At 32.7% G+C, this 18,848-nt stretch overlaps 1 protein-coding gene across 1 annotated transcript; it reads right to left on the bottom strand.

Annotated features, from left to right (window-relative positions):
- Positions 1-515: 515 nt before the first annotated feature.
- LOC113331058 lies at positions 516-980 on the bottom strand. Its single transcript, XM_026577843.1, has one exon. It carries the CDS (start codon positions 978-980, stop codon positions 516-518), a length of 465 nt encoding a protein of 154 aa, XP_026433628.1.
- Positions 981-18,848: the final 17,868 nt, after the last annotated feature.

Below are 18,848 nucleotides of genomic sequence, written 5' to 3'. Positions count from 1 at the left end.
AAGATTAAAGAATTAATAGATGTCACCTGGACTGCTAGAAACTGTTTAAAACATCTAATAATAAACTAAAACTGCTAAATTTAAGAGGATGGTTCGAAAGAATACACAAAAGTATACGTAGCTGCTTAGTTTTGTAGTAGGCTTATTTTGAATAACTCATAGTTCATTAAGATTAAAGAACTAATAGATGTCACCTGGACCGCTAGAAACTGTTTATAACATCTAATATATTTCTTTTTCTCGGTCAAATAAAATTAAAAAAGCGAAAAACTGTACAGGGACTAGGTCTTCCTAATGATTATCCGTGAGGCCACTCACTGGAAAACCTATTTGAAACGATAATAAACCCTTCCAGGCCATTCCACAGATGGAATAAAACCTGGCCTACCCTCAAAAAACTCAAAAATATCCTCAACCAGCAATCAGGCTTTCTTGGCCGAAGCATCAGCTGAGAAATTAACCTCCCTATATCTATGAATATAACGAACGTTTATGTCGTAAGACTTCACAATTTTTCACTTCTGCACCAGTTGCCAAGGCAGCTCACCCTTTTGAAAATCTTGAATGCAACTCTTCGAATCCGAACAAATGCAAATACTCCGCATATTCCATCTCTTAGCCATAATCGCACCATAAATAATCGCACAAACTTCCGAATAGAAATTGGTTTGCCAACCAAGTCCAACACAAAGAACACCAAGCACCTCCGAACTTGCATCACGGAAAACAACACCTGAACCAGCTTGGCCTGGGTTTCCGAAAGATGCACCATCACAACAGATCATGATTTCATCTTGATTACGAAGAGTCCAACTAATCTCAATTGGGGTAGACGTTTTGCATGATCTATGCTGCACCTTGAAATAATTCAGAATGCGTAACTCCTCTAAAGTATTATGCATGTGGCCTTTCATTCTAATTGAATTATCACGAATTACCTGATAAACTCTCCCTTTAAAGCCCAGCCAATTAACTGCCATATTATCAAAATAAGATTTATTACATAACTTCCATAACTCCGTGACAATTGCAAGATTTGCAAATAACCACAAGTCCTTTATCATTCTGCTTCGACCCTTAGCAGCCTTATACGAGTCACCAGGTCTTCATTTGGATCCAACTTGAAAATTCCAGCCACCCAAGCCCAAATCTTCCTAGCAACTCTGCAATGCCAAGTGATGTGGCTAAGAGTTTCGCAACTTTTTCTGCATAAGCGGCACATATTAGGCATGCTCCTACCTGTCTTCTTAATAATATTGTCTTTACTAGCACAACATTGCTTGGCCTAAATCTTCCAGTATTGCACACTCAAGGTAGGGTGCACAACCTGTCTAGTAAAAATATTTACACAAGGCACAGCTTCCGCAGGCGATTTAAGAGTGTCCTTAGCCGACTTAACTGAAAAAACGCCTTTCCCATCTAAATCCCAAATTTTATAATCCTCACCACTAGCAATAACAGGCAAATTTTCCACATCAACATTACAACTAATCATCAAATCTCTTGTTTTATCAGGAATAACCCAAACTCCATCAAAAATGATATCACTTACTTTAGCATTAAAATCATTAGGGCCTTTGGAAGTGATACCAAGTCTTTGCGCAATAGAAAAATCACCACACCAATTATCAAAAAATAGGGAAGTATTAACACCATTACCTATAATTGAGCGTGTATGCTTCTGCATGAAATTGTAAACCAAACGAATTCCAGGAAAAACTGAAGAACCCAACTTATAATTTATCAGATTGCCATTGATCTTAAAGTATTTGGCCTTCAAAAATCTGGCCCAAATCTTGTTTGAATCCCGAATAGAAATCCAAAGCTTCATTGGCATAGCCCTATTAACATCATTTAACTTCTCAATGCCAAGACCACCTTCACGCTTTGAAAGACATAGATCATCATATAGAACCGTAAAATATTTACGTTTCTCAGCATCACCGGACCAAAGAAAATTTCTAATGGCCCTCTCAACTTGCTTAATAACCGTGCACGACCATTTATAAACAGCCATGCAATAAATAACATAACTAGAAATCACCGACTTAATTAGCACAAGCCTCGCCTGAAATGATAAAAGTTTACCTTTCCAGCCATCCAGCCAGCTTGTCCATAATCTTCTCAACAACTTGGCGAACATGAATATGCCGAACAATACCAGGATTCAATTGGATACCTAAGTATTTATCAGGAAACATAGCTCTCTCCATACCCAAATAGTTAGAAATAGCAATAGCACGAGAAATTCTATCACCTCTAAAATAAAACTTGCTCTTTGCATAGTTTACGCACTGGCCAGACGCACGTTCATACAAAACAAGCATATTCTTCAAATTTTGCAAACTATGAAGATTACCTCTGCAGAATATGAGGATATCATCCACAAAAAGCAAGTGTGTAGGCGCCACACCTTTTTTACTAACCATAACATTCATACTATGATTTGCAAACAACTTTGAAAGATTGCGACTTAAAACATCTTCAATAAGAACAAATATCAAAGGTGGGAGAGTATCACCTTGACGCAGACCTCTAGTAATACTGAAATAACCTTCAGGGCAGCCATTAATCATGACAGAAATCCGAGCTGAGCTAAGGATATTAAGAACTCACATGCACCAAGAATCAGAAAAGCCATATTGATGAAAAACTTCAGCTATGAAATCCCAACTTACCGTATCAAAAGCTTGAGAAATATCCAGTTTGAGGCTAACATTTCCATGCTTCCTTTCCGTATTAATCTCATTGATCAATTCAGACGCAAAAGCTATATTCTCATGTATGTTTCTACCCTTCATAAACGCCACTTGCTCTTCAGAGATCAGCTTATTTAGCACAGTACCAAGCCTGGTAGCCATAATATTAGTAATGATCTTGAAGAAAAAATTACTCAAGCCAATTGGCCTATAATCTTTAATAGCATCAGATTTGTTATATTTTGGAATAAGAACAATAAAACTAGAGTTAATGCCATTGAGAATTTTACGCATAGACCAACAGTTTGCAATGGCATTAAAGAGATCTCTAGAAATAATGTCCCAACACTGTCTATAGAAAGAACCTGTGAAGCCATATGGGCCAAGCGCAGAATCAGCTCCCAAGTCAAAAACCGCCACTCTAACTTCCTCCAAAGATGGTATAGCATCCATATAAGCACTCTCAGCAACTGAAATTCTCTCATGTTCAATATCAAATAAAACTGGATCAATATTAACGTCACCACCATTGAACTTGGCCTGATAATGATTAACAATGAAATCCTTTATCTCATCCTGCAAAAACAAAGTAGTATCGTTAGAAACCTTAAGCTCTGAGATGGTATTTTGACTTCTCTTCATGCGGATGCTATTATGAAAGAAATGAGTATTTTGGTCACCATCCTCCAACCAAGTTACTCTCGACTTCATCTTAAGCATAATTTCCAACTCCGTTCTCACATCATCAACAACCTTTTTGGCATCCGCAACCTTTACGAATTGAAACTCATCAGCCGGATCATAATCAAGAAAATCATTCTCAGTTTCAAGTTTCAATTCAGCCTGCTTCGAGCGAAACTGCACATCTCCAAAAATAGTTCTGTTCGAAATGTTCAACACCTTCTTTAATCTGTTCAGCTTAGAAATAAAAACAAAAGGGGGAGCACCATTAAGATCCAAATTCCAGTTGACCTCAACCAACTGCATAAAACCTGGATGGGAAAGCCACATCTTCTGAATTCGAAAAGGAACTCTAGCCGGCCTTGGATTTTCAAAAGCAAACCCAAAAAGGGGGGAATGATCTGAACTAACCCTAGGCAAGGCCTTGCATCTCCAGTTCGCATACTTATAGCACCAAGCATCATTAACAACCGCCCTATCATGTTTTGAGACAATTATTTGAGCTCCACTTCTACAATTAGACCAAGTATATTTTTTACCAATAGCATCAGCCTCAACCAAACCATTGTCAGAAATCCAGCTACGAAACTCATTCATATAAACCTCTTTGATCGACCTTCCTCCCTTCTTTTCCTCCAGGCGTAAAACGCAATTAAAATCTCCCAATACCAACCAAGGAATAGATATAAAACCTAAACCCAATTTACGCCAAAGTCTCTTTCTTACCTCCGGATTATAAGAAGCATGGACAGCCGTAATGAAATCCCCCGTAAAATTCACAGTAATTGCTTGCTTTGAAGTAGATAAAATATCAGGCCTCAATAGAGTATTCCTCCATAAAATCCAAATATTACCTTTTTATCTATCAACCTCATTTGTAATAACATCTTCACCAAGATCCACCAATTTAAGTGACCTAACAAAACGTACATTGCAGAAAATATGCGGCTCTGCAATGCAAATTACGCCAGGTTTGTGCAAGAAAGAAAGCTCATGCAACTTGGCTCTTGCACCATCCTTATCCAAGCCTTGAGCGTTCCAATAAAAAATACGCATTAATTAACCATGGTCCTTGAAGGTCTTGCTGAACCCTTATCATCTTCCTTGCGTGTCTGACTTCTACCTCTTCTAACAACTTGGCCATCATCCTCAACCAGCTTGGCACCAGGTTTGCTTTTCTTTTTTGGCGCGGTTTTAACAGCGCTCTTCTTAGACAAATTATCCAACTTCTTCTTCTCAGTTAACTCTCTTTTAAGTTTATCTTCCTCATCTTTAGCGGCACTCCATTCCAATTTTTCAGCTTCAGTCTTTACATTACTAGTACAAGTAGATTGCAAAGAATCTGGCGGCTTTTCTTTAATAGGCAATGCATCAGCTTCAGTGCTTTCTTCTTCATCTTCATCATCTTCAATACCAGTTTCAAACATATTAGAAGTCTCAAGAACTTCTTCAGTTCGAACTGGAGAGGATCTTCTACCCGTTCTAGTTGGAGAACTAAAACCATCATCAATTTTTTCCAAAACAAAATTAGATTGCATCTCACCTGTTATTAAGAGAGAGTCTTGAACTTGTTGCGTTTGTGAAACATCTTGTTTAGCAACTTCTTGTTGGTGTTTCTCTAAGTCCAAAATACCATCTTCTTCTTGAGCACGCTTCTCTTCCTCTTGCCTCTTCTTTGCCATACGCAATTGTCTAGTATTTTGCAATTTAGCCAAGAGAGCATCTTGTTCTATTTTTGCAAGATCTGCAGCTTTAGCCATATCATCATCTATCTTTTTTTGTTCATCATAAACTTTGTAAAGTTCTTCTTCCTCCTTTTCAAGGTCCAAAGAGATTGTAGCAGCATCATCAGCAAGGTCACGCAAAGTTGTAAGATTAGTTCTAGCGGATTCAGGCAAGGCATGCGGAATGTCCGCAATATTGCCATCTCCAACATTACTCAAAGATGGAATGGGAATCAGAATACGACGCGCAATATGTCTAACTCCTCCAATACATAACCCATCATTGTTATCTTTGGGATCCAATGATTGTTCTCCTCCTCCTCCAGTGTATGCCGGCGGTGGAGGCTTATCTTTTGGCTTAACATATTTTTCCTTCTTTCAATAATCCTTCAGTTCATCCATTTCAGCCTTGAGGGCCGCACGTTTCAATGCATCCTCCTCAGCATCATGCAACTTCTCCAAATTTTTATACTTAGCCGATCTGCATTGGGATAAAGTGTGACCAACTGATTTACAATGATCACAAAATTCTGGCTTATTCAAAAAATCATAATCAAGATGAAAACCCTCCGGAAAATCTTCATCATCAATGACAAGCTTAGTCAAAGATTTTGAAAAATCTATATCCACAAGTATCGCAACAAAATAGCCATATTCAACTCTTAGTGTTCTTGGATCAACATCTACAGGCTTTCCAAGGACACGAGCTATTCGAAATAAGATTTCCTCCTCCCAATATTCAAAGTGAAGATATGGAAAATGCACCCAAACTGTTGCCCTTGAGTTTTTTTCCGATTCAGGATTATACATAGGTGTCCATGGCAGCATCTTTAATTGTTGTTCCTTAACTTTCCACGGACCTTCATAGCTAATTCTTTTACGATCAACTTCATTGTTAAGCTTAATGACAAAGTAACCTTTCACCCATGGAATAAACTGGACTTGGCCTGTTGATTTCCATCGATCGCATAGAATGCGCTTTACATCTTCAAACTTAGCACCTAGGGTTTTAAAATCAAAACGGCCTACAATACTGAATTTTCATATTTCTTTGGAACGTCGAATGACATCTTTAGAAATTGTGATCACAATCTCCCCTGTAGAGGCACGAACTGGAGGATGTGAAAAAGAGTCCGCATCAATATTGGACATAACAATTGATTTCTTCTTAACTATATTTGCATACGAACTACTCCCATCTTTGGAATTGTCCGCATCAAGATTAGGGTTACCTTTTTTTGGAACATAAGTTAATCTTGGCCTTGAATGTGATCGATTCCTATTTTGAGCACGATCATGGCGTTGCTGATTTGGATTATGCCCATATCAGGCGGAACTGATTGATTCAGCGCCATTGACGCCAAATCTTAGCACAAAGAACGCAAAGAGAAAAGAGGAGAGAAAAAACTGGAGCTACTCCGACCAAACCCTAGGTTTAAAACATCTAATAATAAACTAAAATTGGTAAATTTAAGAGGATGGTTCAAAAGAATACACGAAAGTGTAGGTAACTGCTTAGTTTCGTAGTAGGCTTGATATCAATAACTCATAGTTCATTAAGAATTAATAGATGTCTCCTGGACCGCTATCAACTGTTTAAAACATCTAATAATAAACTAAAACTGGTAAATTTTAGAGGATGGTTTAAAATAATACACAAAAGTATAGGGAGATGCTTAATTTCGTAGTAGGCTTATTATCAATAACTCATAGTTCTTTAAGATTAAAGACTTAATATATGTCACCTGGATCGCTAGAAATTGTTTAAAACATCAAATAATAAACTAAAACTGGTAAATTTAAGAGGATGGTTCAAAAGAATACACAAAAGTATAGGTAGCTGCTTAATTTCGGAGTAGGCTTATTATCAATAACTCACAGTTCTTTAAGATTAAAGAATTAATAGATGTCACCTGGACCGCTAGAAACTATTTAAAACATCTAATAATATACTAAAACTGGTAAATTTAAGAGGATGGTTCAAAAGAATACACAAAAGTGTAGGTAACTGCTTAGTTTCGTAGTAGGCTTGATATCAATAACTCATAGTTCTTTAAGATTAAAGAATTAATAGATGTCACCTGGACCGCTAGAAAGTGTTTAAAACATCTAATAATATACTAAAAATGGTAATTTAATAGAATGGTTCAAAAGAATACACAAAATTATAGGTAACGGCTTAGTTTCGTAGTAGGCTTATTATCAATAACTCATAGCTCTTTAAGATTAATGAATTAATAGATGTCACTTGGACAGCTAGATAAGGCTTCAATTGCACAACACAAACAATATGGATCACTATAGTACCTCTAACTCCTGCACTATCAGTTCAGCTCCATCACAACTATGACCTCACCACAACAACATCATCACCAAATGTAGTTTAACTTATCCATTCCTGCACCACTAGATCACTCAAAATACACACAGAACAAGTAAATTCTTCATCAACATCTTCTCAGTCACTATACAACAACCCAACAGCCACACTAAAGCTATCACCATTACCATTTACTTGTCCAGTTCACTACAACAAACAAAGTTTTGTGTAACTGATGTAAATACCACTTCTAAAACTCAGTTTCTGTTTCATTCTTAATAAGTACCAACCTATGTAAATCAAAATAAACCTAAACCCCAATCAATACAGCTCCATTTTATATCGACATAATTCTTAACCTCATAAGCATTCACATAATCTTAATAATGAACTGAAGGCTATACTAATTTACTTACATAAATATTTACCTTGCAAAATGACTCAATCATCAACTTTGGTCATTGATTGAGCAGTGAAAGTTTGAAACATAACCAATCTAAAGAAATTATCAGACATGACATGAATTACATAAACATAACCAATCTAGGATTAGAACTTAGAAGATTACCTGTCCTCAATTCTGAATCTTCCACAACAAGATGAAGAATTAGCAGAGATTATTAACAAAACCGCAATTCGAAAATCTGAAAAAACTCAAACTAATTGAATCACTATTTGCAGAAGTTAAGATGGAGAAGAAGACTCGTTGTTTTGAAGATTAAAATCAATTAGAAATCACATTTAGTTGTTATGGTTGGGAACTTGGGATCCATGTTTCCCCCGCCTATTTTCTTCTACAACCAATATACAAACAACATAATTTTGGATACCATGAATCAAAATATATGAATAACAATAACATCCTAAGAAATTAAACAAAATAGAGGAGTTGACAGTAATTTCAGGTTGAAGCTAAAGGTCAAAACCAAAATCATCAGATCTATGAAGACAAACATGTAGTATCCATGTAATTTAAACATGTTTCTGTTGAATGATCTTCAATTCATACATATAAACATTGAAAGCAAAATCGTTCGAAAAATTCAAATGATGAAATTAAAAAAATCAGAGATTCAGAATCTCTAAAATTGTTCTTCTAATGATCAGTTTACATAATAAAGATGAAGACCAAAAGATAAAGAGATGAAGAAGATACCTGTAGAGTGTAGATTCAGAGAAGAAGAAAGAAATCAAGCACAGATTCAGAGAAGATAACGCTGCTACTGCTAGGGCTCTTCTCTTCTCTTTTTCTCTTATGTTTTATTTATGCTCAGGCTCAGACTCGGACACATATAGAAACTGATAGGGACACGCGGCATAAATGGACTACGGGTATACGGGTTATATCCGCGGATTTACGGGACGGGCCGGGTTTATCCGTTTTCACACAAGCCGGCGTTTCTCCAACCCTAACCCGTCTTGTTAATACAACCAGCCAAGCCGGGTACGGGTTTTCACGGGCCGGATCGGATTTATCCGCGGGTTTTGGCTGGTTTGCCAGCTCTATTTTGAACCATCCTCTAAAATTTACCAGTTTTAGTTAATTATTAGATGTTTTAAACAGTTTCTAGCGGTCCAGGAGACATCTATTAATTCTTTAATCTTAATGAACTATGAGTTATTGATATCAAGCCGACTACGAAACTAAGCAGTTACCTAAACTTTTTGGAATTCTTTTTGAACCATCCTCTTAAATTTACCAGATTTGGTATATTATTAGATTTTTTAAACAGTTTCTAGCGGTCCAGGTGACATCTATTAATTCTTTAATCTTAAAGAACTATGAGTTGTTGATAATAAGCCTACTACGAAATTAAGCAGCTACCTATACTTTTGTGTATTCTTTTGAACCATCCTCTTAAATTTACCAGTTTTAGTTTATTATTAGATGTTTTAAACAGTTTCTAGCGGTCCAAGTGACATCTATTAGTTCTTTAATCTTAATGAACTATGAGTTATTCATAATAAGCCTACTACGAAACTAAGCCGGTACCTACACTTTTGTGTATTCTTTCGAACCATCCTCTTAAATTTACCAGCTTTAGTATATTATTAGATGTTTTAAACAGTTTCTAGATGTCCAAGTGACATCTATTAATTCATTAATCTTAAAGAGCTATGAGTTATTGATAATAAGCCTACTACAAAACTAAGCAGATAACTATACTTTTGTGTATTCTTTTGAACCATCCTCTTAAATTTAGCAGTTTTAGTTTATTATTAGATGTTTTAAACAGTTTCTAGCAGTCCAGGTGTCATCTATTAATTCTTTAATCTTAATGAACTATGAGTAATTGAGAATAAGCCTACTACGAAACTAAGCCGTTACCTATAATTTTGTGTATTCATTTGAACCATCCTCTTAAATTTACCTATTTTAGTTTATTATTAGATGTTTTAAACAGTTTCTAGTTGTCCAAGTGACATCTGTTAATTCATTAATCTTGAAGAACTATGAGTTATTGATAATAAGCCTACTACGAAACTAAGCAATTACCTATATTTTGTGTACTCGTTAGAACCCTACTATTAAATTTACCAGTTTTAGTATATTATTAGGTGTTTTAAACATTTTCTAGCGGTCCAGGTGACATCTGTTAATTCTTTAATCTTAACGAACTATGAGTTATTGATAATAAGCATACAACCAAAATTAGCCGTTACCTATACTTTTGTGTATTCTTTTGAACCATCCTCTTAAATTTACCCGTTTTAGTATATTATTAGATGTTTTAAACAGTTTCTAGCTATCCAAGTGACATCTATTAATTCATTAATCTTAAAGAGCTATGAATTATTGATAATAAGCCTACTACAAAACTAAGCAGCTACCTATACTTTTGTTTATTCTTTTGAACCATCCTCTTAAATTTAGCAGTTTTAGTTTATTATTAGATGTTTTAAACAGTTTCTAGCAGTCCAGGTGACATCTATTAATTCTTTAATCTTAATGAACTATGAGTAATTGAGAATAAGCCTACTACGAAACTAAGCCGTTAGCTATAATTTTGTGTATTCTTTTGAGCCATCCTCTTAAATTTACCAGTTTTAGTATATTATTAGATGCTTTAAACAGTTTATATCTGTCCAGGTGACATCTATTAATTCATTAATCTTAAAGAGCTATGAGCTATTGATAATAAGCCTACTACGAAATTAAGCAGCTACCTATACTTTTGTGTATTCTTTTGAACCATCCTCTTGTATTTACCAGTTTTAGTTTATTATTAGATGTTTTAAAAAGTTTCTAGCGATCCAGGTGACATATATTAATTCTTTAATCTTAAAGAACTATGAGTAATTGATAATAAGCCTACAACGAAATTAAGCAGCTCCCTATACTTTTGTGTATTCTTTTGAACCATCCTCTAAAATTTACCAGTTTTAGTTAATTATTAGATGTTTTAAACAGTTTCTAGCGGTCCAGGAGACATCTATTAATTCTTTAATCTTAATGAACTATGAGTTATTGATATCAAGCCGACTACGAAACTAAGCAGTTACCTAAACTTTTTGGTATTCTTTTTGAACCATCCTCTTAAATTTACCAGATTTGGTATATTATTAGATGTTTTAAACAGTTTCTAGCGGTTCAGGTGACATCTATTAATTCTTTAATCTTAAAGAACTATGAGTTGTTGATAATAAGCCTACTACGAAATTAAGCAGCTACCTATACTCTTGTGTATTCTTTTGAACCATCCTCTTTAATTTACCAGTTTTAGTTTATTATTAGATGTTTTAACCAATTTCTAGCGGTCCAGGTGACATCTATTAGTTCTTTAATCTTAATGAACTATGAGTTATTCATAATAAGCCTACTACGAAACTAAGCCGGTACCTACACTTTTGTGTATTCTTTCGAACCATCCTCTTAAATTTACCAGCTTTAGTATATTATTAGATGTTTTAAACAGTTTCTAGCTGTCCAAGTGACATCTATTAATTCATTAATCTTAAAGAGTTATGAATTATTAATAATAAGCCTACTACAAAACTAAGCAGCTACCTATACTTTTGTTTATTCTTTTGAACCATCCTCTTAAATTTAGCAGTTTTAGTTTATTATTAGATGTTTTAAACAGTTTCTAGCAGTCCAGGTGACATCTATTAATTCTTTAATCTTAATGAACTATGAGTAATTGAGAATAAGCCTACTACGAAACTAAGCCGTTACCTATAATTTTGTGTATTCTTTTGAACCATCCTCTTAAATTTACTTGTTCTAGTTTATTATTAGATGTTTTAAACAGTTTTTAGTTGTCCAAGTGACATCTATTAATTCTTTAATCTTGAAGAACTATGAGTTATTGATAATAAGCCTACTACGAAACTAAGCAATTACCTATATTTTGTGTATTCGTTAGAACCCTCCTCTTAAATTTACCAGTTTTAGTATATTATTAGGTGTTTTAAACAGTTTTTAGCGGTCCAGGTAACATCTGTTAATTCTTTAATCTTAACGAACTATGAGTTATTGATAATAAGCATACAAACAAAATTAGCCGTTACCTATACTTTTGTGTAATCTTTTGAACCATCCTCTTAAATTTAAGAGTTTTAGTATATTATTAGATGTTTTAAACAGTTTCTAGCGGTCCAGGTGACATGTATTAATTCTTTAATCTTAAAGAACTAAGAGTTATTAATAATAAGCCTACTAAGAAATTAAGCAACTACCTATACTTTTGTGTATTCTTCTGAACCATGCTATTAAATTTACCAATTTTAGTATATTATTAGATGTTTTAAACAGTTTCTAGCGGTCTATGTGACATATATTAATTCTTTAATCTTAAAGAACTATGAGTTCTTGATAATAAGCCTACTACGAAATTAAGCAGCTCCCGATACTTGTGTGTATTCTTTTGAACCATCCTCTTAAATTTACCAGTTTAAGTATATTATTAGGTGTTTTAAACAGTTTCTAGAGGGCCAGGTGACATCTGTTAATTCTTTAATCTTAACGAACTATGAGTTATTGATAATAAGCATACAACCAAAATAAGTCGTTACCTATACTTTTGTGTATTATTTTGAACCATCCTCTTAAATTTTCCAGTTTTATTATATTATTAGATGTTTTAAACAGTTTCTAGCGGTCCAAGTGACATCTATTAATTCATTAATCTTAAAGAGCTATGAGTTATTGATAATAAGCCTACTACGAAACTAAGCAATTACCTATATTTTGTGTATTCGTTAGAACCCTCCTCTTAAATTTACCAGTTTTAGTATATTATTAGGTGTTTTAAACAGTTTTTAGCGGTCCAGGTGACATCTGCTAATTCTTTAATCTTAACGAACTATGAGTTATTGATAATAAGCATACAACCAAAATTAGCCGTTACCTATACTTTTGTGTAATATTTTGTACCATCCTCTTAAATTTAAGAGTTTTAGTATATTATTAGATGTTTTAAACAGTTTCTAGCGGTCCAGGTGACATGTATTAATTCTTTAATCTTAAAGAACTATGATTTATTAATAATAAGCCTACTAAGAAATTAAGCAGCTACCTATACTTTTGTGTATTCTTTTGAACCATCCTCTTAAATTTACCAGTTTTAGTTTATTATTAGATGTTTTAAACAGTTTCTAGCAGTCCAGGTGACATCTATTAATTCTTTAATCTTAATGAACTATGAGTTATTCATAATAAGCCTACTACGAAACTAAGCCGATACCTACACTTTTGTGTATTCTTTTGAACCATCCTCTTAAATTTAGCAGCTTTAGTATATTATTAGATGTTTTAAACAGTTTCTAGCAGTCCAGGTGGCCTCTATTAATTCTTTAATCTTAATGAATTATGAGTAATTGATAATAAGCCTACTACGAAACTAAGCCGTTACCTATACTTTTGTGTATTGTTTTGAACCATCCTCTTAAATTTACCTGTTTTAGTATATTATTAGGTGTTTTAAACATTTTCTAGCGGTCCAGGTGACATCTGTTAATTCTTTAATCTTAACGAACTATGAGTTATTGATAATAAGCATACAACCAAAATTAGCCGTTACCTATACTTTTGTGTATTCTTTTGAACCATCCTCTTAAATTTACCAGTTTTAGTAAATTATTAGATGTTTTAAACAGTTTCTAGCTGTCCAAGTGACATCTATTAATTCATTAATCTTAAAGAGCTATGAATTATTGATAATAAGCCTAGTACAAAACTAAGCAGCTACCTATACTTTTGTTTATTCTTTTGAACCATCCTCTTAAATTTAGAAGTTTTAGTTTATTATTCGATGTTTTATACAGTTTCTAGCAGTCCAGGTGACATCTATTAATTCTTTAATCTTAATGAACTATGAGTAATTGAGAATAAGCCTACTACGAAACTAAGCCGTTACCTATAATTTTGTGTATTCTGTTGAACCATACTCTTAAATTTACCTGTTTTAGTTTATTATTAGATGTTTTAAACAGTTTCTAGTTGTCCAGGTGACATCGGTTAATTCCTTAATCTTGAAGAATTATGAGTTATTGATAATAAGCCTACTACGAAACTAAGCAATTACCTATATTTTTTGTATTCGTTAGAACCCTCCTCTTAAATTTACCAGTTTTAGTATATTATTAGGTGTTTGAAACAGTTTTTAGCGGTCCAGGTGACATCTGTTAATTCTTTAATCTTAACGAACTATGAGTTATTGATAATAAGCATACAACCAAAATTAGCCGTTACCTATACTTTTGTGTAATATTTTGAACCATCCTCTTAAATTTAAGAGTTTTAGTATATTATTAGATGTTTTAAACAGTTTCTAGCGTTCCAGGTGACATGTATTAATTCTTTAATCTTAAAGAACTATGAGTTATTAATAATAAGCCTACTAAGAAATTAAGCAACTACCTATACTTTTGTGTATTCTTCTGAACCATGCTATTAAATTTACCAGTTTTAGTATATTATTAGATGTTTTAAACAGTTTCTAGCGGTCTATGTGACATATATTAATTCTTTAATCTTAAAGAACTATGAGTTCTTGATAATAAGCCTACTACGAAATTAAGCAGCTCCCGATACTTGTGTGTATTCTTTTGAACCATCCTCTTAAATTTACCAGTTTAAGTATATTATTAGGTGTTTTAAACAGTTTCTAGAGGGCCAGGTGACATCTATTAATTCTTTAATCTTAACGAACTATGAGTTATTGATAATAAGCATACAACCAAAATAAGTCGTTACCTATACTTTTGTGTATTATTTTGAACCATCCTCTTAAATTTACCAGTTTTATTATATTATTAGATGTTTTAAACAGTTTCTAGCGGTCCAAGTGACATCTATTAATTCATTAATCTTAAAGAGCTATGAGTTATTGATAATAAGCCTACTACGAAACTAAGCAATTACCTATATTTTGTGTATTCGTTAGAACCCTCCTCTTAAATTTACTAGTTTTAGTATATTATTAGGTGTTTTAAACAGTTTTTAGCGGTCCATGTGACATCTGCTAATTCTTTAATCTTAACGAACTATGAGTTATTGATAATAAGCATACAACCAAAATTAGCCGTTACCTATACTTTTGTGTAATCTTTTGTACCATCCTCTTAAATTTAAGAGTTTTAGTATATTATTAGATGTTTTAAACAGTTTCTAGCGGTCCAGGTGACATGTATTAATTCTTTAATCTTAAAGAACTATGAGTTATTAATAATAAGCCTACTAAGAAATTAAGCAGCTACCTATACTTTTGTGTATTCTTTTGAACCATCCTCTTAAATTTACAAGTTTTAGTTTATTATTAGATGTTTTAAACAGTTTCTAGCAGTCCAGGTGACATCTATTAATTCTTTAATCTTAATGAACTATGAGTTATTCATAATAAGCCTACTACGAAACTAAGCCGATACCTACACTTTTGTGTATTCTTTTAAACCATCCTCTTAAATTTAGCAGCTTTAGTATATTATTAGATGTTTTAAACAGTTTCTAGCAGTCCAGGTGGCCTCTATTAATTCTTTAATCTTAATGAATTATGAGTAATTGATAATAAGCCTACTACGAAACTAAGCCGTTACCTATACTTTTGTGTATTGTTTTGAACCATCCTCTTAAATTTACCTGTTTTAGTATATTATTAGGTGTTTTAAACATTTTCTAGCGGTCCAGGTGACATCTGTTAATTCTTTAATCTTAACGAACTATGAGTTATTGATAATAAGCATACAACCAAAATTAGCCGTTACCTATACTTTTGTGTATTCTTTTGAACCATCCTCTTAAATTTACCAGTTTTAGTATATTATTAGATGTTTTAAACAGTTTCTAGCTGTCCAAGTGACATCTATTAATTCATTAATCTTAAAGAGCTATGAATTATTGATAATAAGCCTACTACAAAACTAAGCAGCTACCTATACTTTTGTTTATTCTTTTGAACCATCCTCTTAAATTTAGAAGTTTTAGTTTATTATTCGATGTTTTATACAGTTTCTAGCAGTCCAGGTGACATCTATTAATTCTTTAATCTTAATGAACTATGAGTAATTGAGAATAAGCCTACTACGAAACTAAGCCGTTACCTATAATTTTGTGTATTCTTTTGAACCATACTCTTAAATTTACCTGTTTTAGTTTATTATTAGATGTTTTAAACAGTTTCTAGTTGTCCAGGTGACATCGGTTAATTCCTTAATCTTGAAGAATTATGAGTTATTGATAATAAGCCTACTACGAAACTAAGCAATTACCTATATTTTGTGTATTCGTTAGAACCCTCCTCTTAAATTTACCAGTTTTAGTATATTATTAGGTGTTTGAAACAGTTTTTAGCGGTCCAGGTGACATCTGTTAATTCTTTAATCTTAACGAACTATGAGTTATTGATAATAAGCATACAACCAAAATTAGGCGTTACCTATACTTTTGTGTAATATTTTGAACCATCCTCTTAAATTTAAGAGTTTTAGTATATTATTAGATGTTTTAAACAGTTTCTAGCGGTCCAGGTAACATGTATTAATTCTTTAATCTTAAAGAACTATGAGTTATTAATAATAAGCCTACTAAGAAATTAAGCAACTACCTATACTTTTGTGTATTCTTCTGAACCATGCTATTAAATTTACCAGTTTTAGTATATTATTAGATGTTTTAAACAGTTTCTAGCGGTCTAGGTGACATATATTAATTCTTTAATCTTAAAGAACTATGAGTTCTTGATAATAAGCCTACTACGAAATTAAGCAGCTCCCGATACTTGTGTGTATTCTTTTGAACCATCCTCTTAAATTTACCAGTTTAAGTATATTATTAGGTGTTTTAAACAGTTTCTAGAGGGCCAGGTGACATCTATTAATTCTTTAATCTTAACGAACTATGAGTTATTCATAATAAGCATACAACCAAAATTAGCCGTTACCTATACTTTTGTGTATTCTTTTGAACCATCCTCTTAAATTTACCCGTTTTAGTATATTATTAGATGTTTTAAACAGTTTCTAGCTATCCAAGTGACATCTATTAATTCATTAATCTTAAAGAGCTATGAATTATTGATAATAAGCCTACTACAAAACTAAGCAGCTACCTATACTTTTGTTTATTCTTTTGAACCATCCTCTTAAATTTAGCAGTTTTAGTTTATTATTAGATGTTTTAAACAGTTTCTAGCAGTCCAGGTGACATCTATTAATTCTTTAATCTTAATGAACTATGAGTAATTGAGAATAAGCATACAACCAAAATTAGCCGTTACCTATACTTTTGTGTAATCTTTTGTACCATCCTCTTAAATTTAAGAGTTTTAGTATATTATTAGATGTTTTAAACAGTTTCTAGCGGTCCAGGTGACATGTATTAATTCTTTAATCTTAAAGAACTATGAGTTATTAATAATAAGCCTACTAAGAAATTAAGCAGCTACCTATACTTTTGTGTATTCTTTTGAACCATCCTCTTAAATTTACAAGTTTTAGTTTATTATTAGATGTTTTAAACAGTTTCTAGCAGTCCAGGTGACATCTATTAATTCTTTAATCTTAATGAACTATGAGTTATTCATAATAAGCCTACTACGAAACTAAGCCGATACCTACACTTTTGTGTATTCTTTTGAACCATCCTCTTAAATTTAGCAGCTTTAGTATATTATTAGATGTTTTAAACAGTTTCTAGCAGTCCAGGTGGCCTCTATTAATTCTTTAATCTTAATGAATTATGAGTAATTGATAATAAGCCTACTACGAAACTAAGCCGTTACCTATACTTTTGTGTATTGTTTTGAACCATCCTCTTAAATTTACCTGTTTTAGTATATTATTAGGTGTTTTAAACATTTTCTAGCGGTCCAGGTGACATCTATTAATTCTTTAATCTTAACGAACTATGAGTTATTGATAATAAGCATACAACCAAAATTAGCCGTTACCTATACTTTTGTGTATTCTTTTGAACCATCCTCTTAAATTTACCAGTTTTAGTATATTATTAGATGTTTTAAACAGTTTCTAGCTGTCCAAGTGACATCTATTAATTCATTAATCTTAAAGAGCTATGAATTATTGATAATAAGCCTACTACAAAACTAAGCAGCTACCTATACTTTTGTTTATTCTTTTGAACCATCCTCTTAAATTTAGAAGTTTTAGTTTATTATTCGATGTTTTATACAGTTTCTAGCAGTCCAGGTGACATCTATTAATTCTTTAATCTTAATGAACTCTGAGTAATTGAGAATAAGCCTACTACGAAACTAAGCCGTTACCTATAATTTTGTGTATTCTTTTGAACCATACTCTTAAATTTACCTGTTTTAGTTTATTATTAGATGTTTTAAACAGTTTCTAGTTGTCCAGGTGACATCGGTTAATTCCTTAATCTTGAAGAATTATGAGTTATTGATAATAAGCCTACTACGAAACTAAGCAATTACCTATATTTTGTGTATTCGTTAGAACCCTCCTCTTAAATTTACCAGTTTTAGTATATTATTAGGTGTTTGAAACAGTTTTTAGCGGTCCAGGTGACATCTGTTAATTCTTTAATCTTAACGAACTATGAGTTATTGATAATAAGCATACAACCAAAATTAGCCGTTACCTATACTTTTGTGTAATATTTTGAACCATCCTCTTAAATTTAAGAGTTTTAGTATATTATTAGATGTTTTAAACAGTTTCTAGCGGTCCAGGTAACATGTATTAATTCTTTAATCTTAAAGAACTATGAGTTATTAATAATAAGCCTACTAAGAAATTAAGCAACTACCTATACTTTTGTGTATTCTTCTGAACCATGCTATTAAATTTACCAGTTTTAGTATATTATTAGATGTTTTAAACAGTTTCTAGCGGTCTAGGTGACATATATTAATTCTTTAATCTTAAAGAACTATGAGTTCTTGATAATAAGCCTACTACGAAATTAAGCAGCTCCCGATACTTGTGTGTATTCTTTTGAACCAT

This window comes from Papaver somniferum, unplaced genomic scaffold, assembly GCF_003573695.1.
Source record: "Papaver somniferum cultivar HN1 unplaced genomic scaffold, ASM357369v1 unplaced-scaffold_123, whole genome shotgun sequence".
NCBI classification, from domain to species: domain Eukaryota; kingdom Viridiplantae; phylum Streptophyta; class Magnoliopsida; order Ranunculales; family Papaveraceae; genus Papaver; species Papaver somniferum.
Note: the sequence above shows the minus strand (reverse complement) of the source record. Positions and strands in the feature narration are given on the sequence as shown.

Excerpts from the sequence above, each read along its gene's own strand:
- LOC113331058 (XM_026577843.1), bottom strand. The coding sequence starts at position 980 with ATGGCAGTTAATTGGCTGGGCTTTAAAGGGAGAGTTTATCAGGTAATT.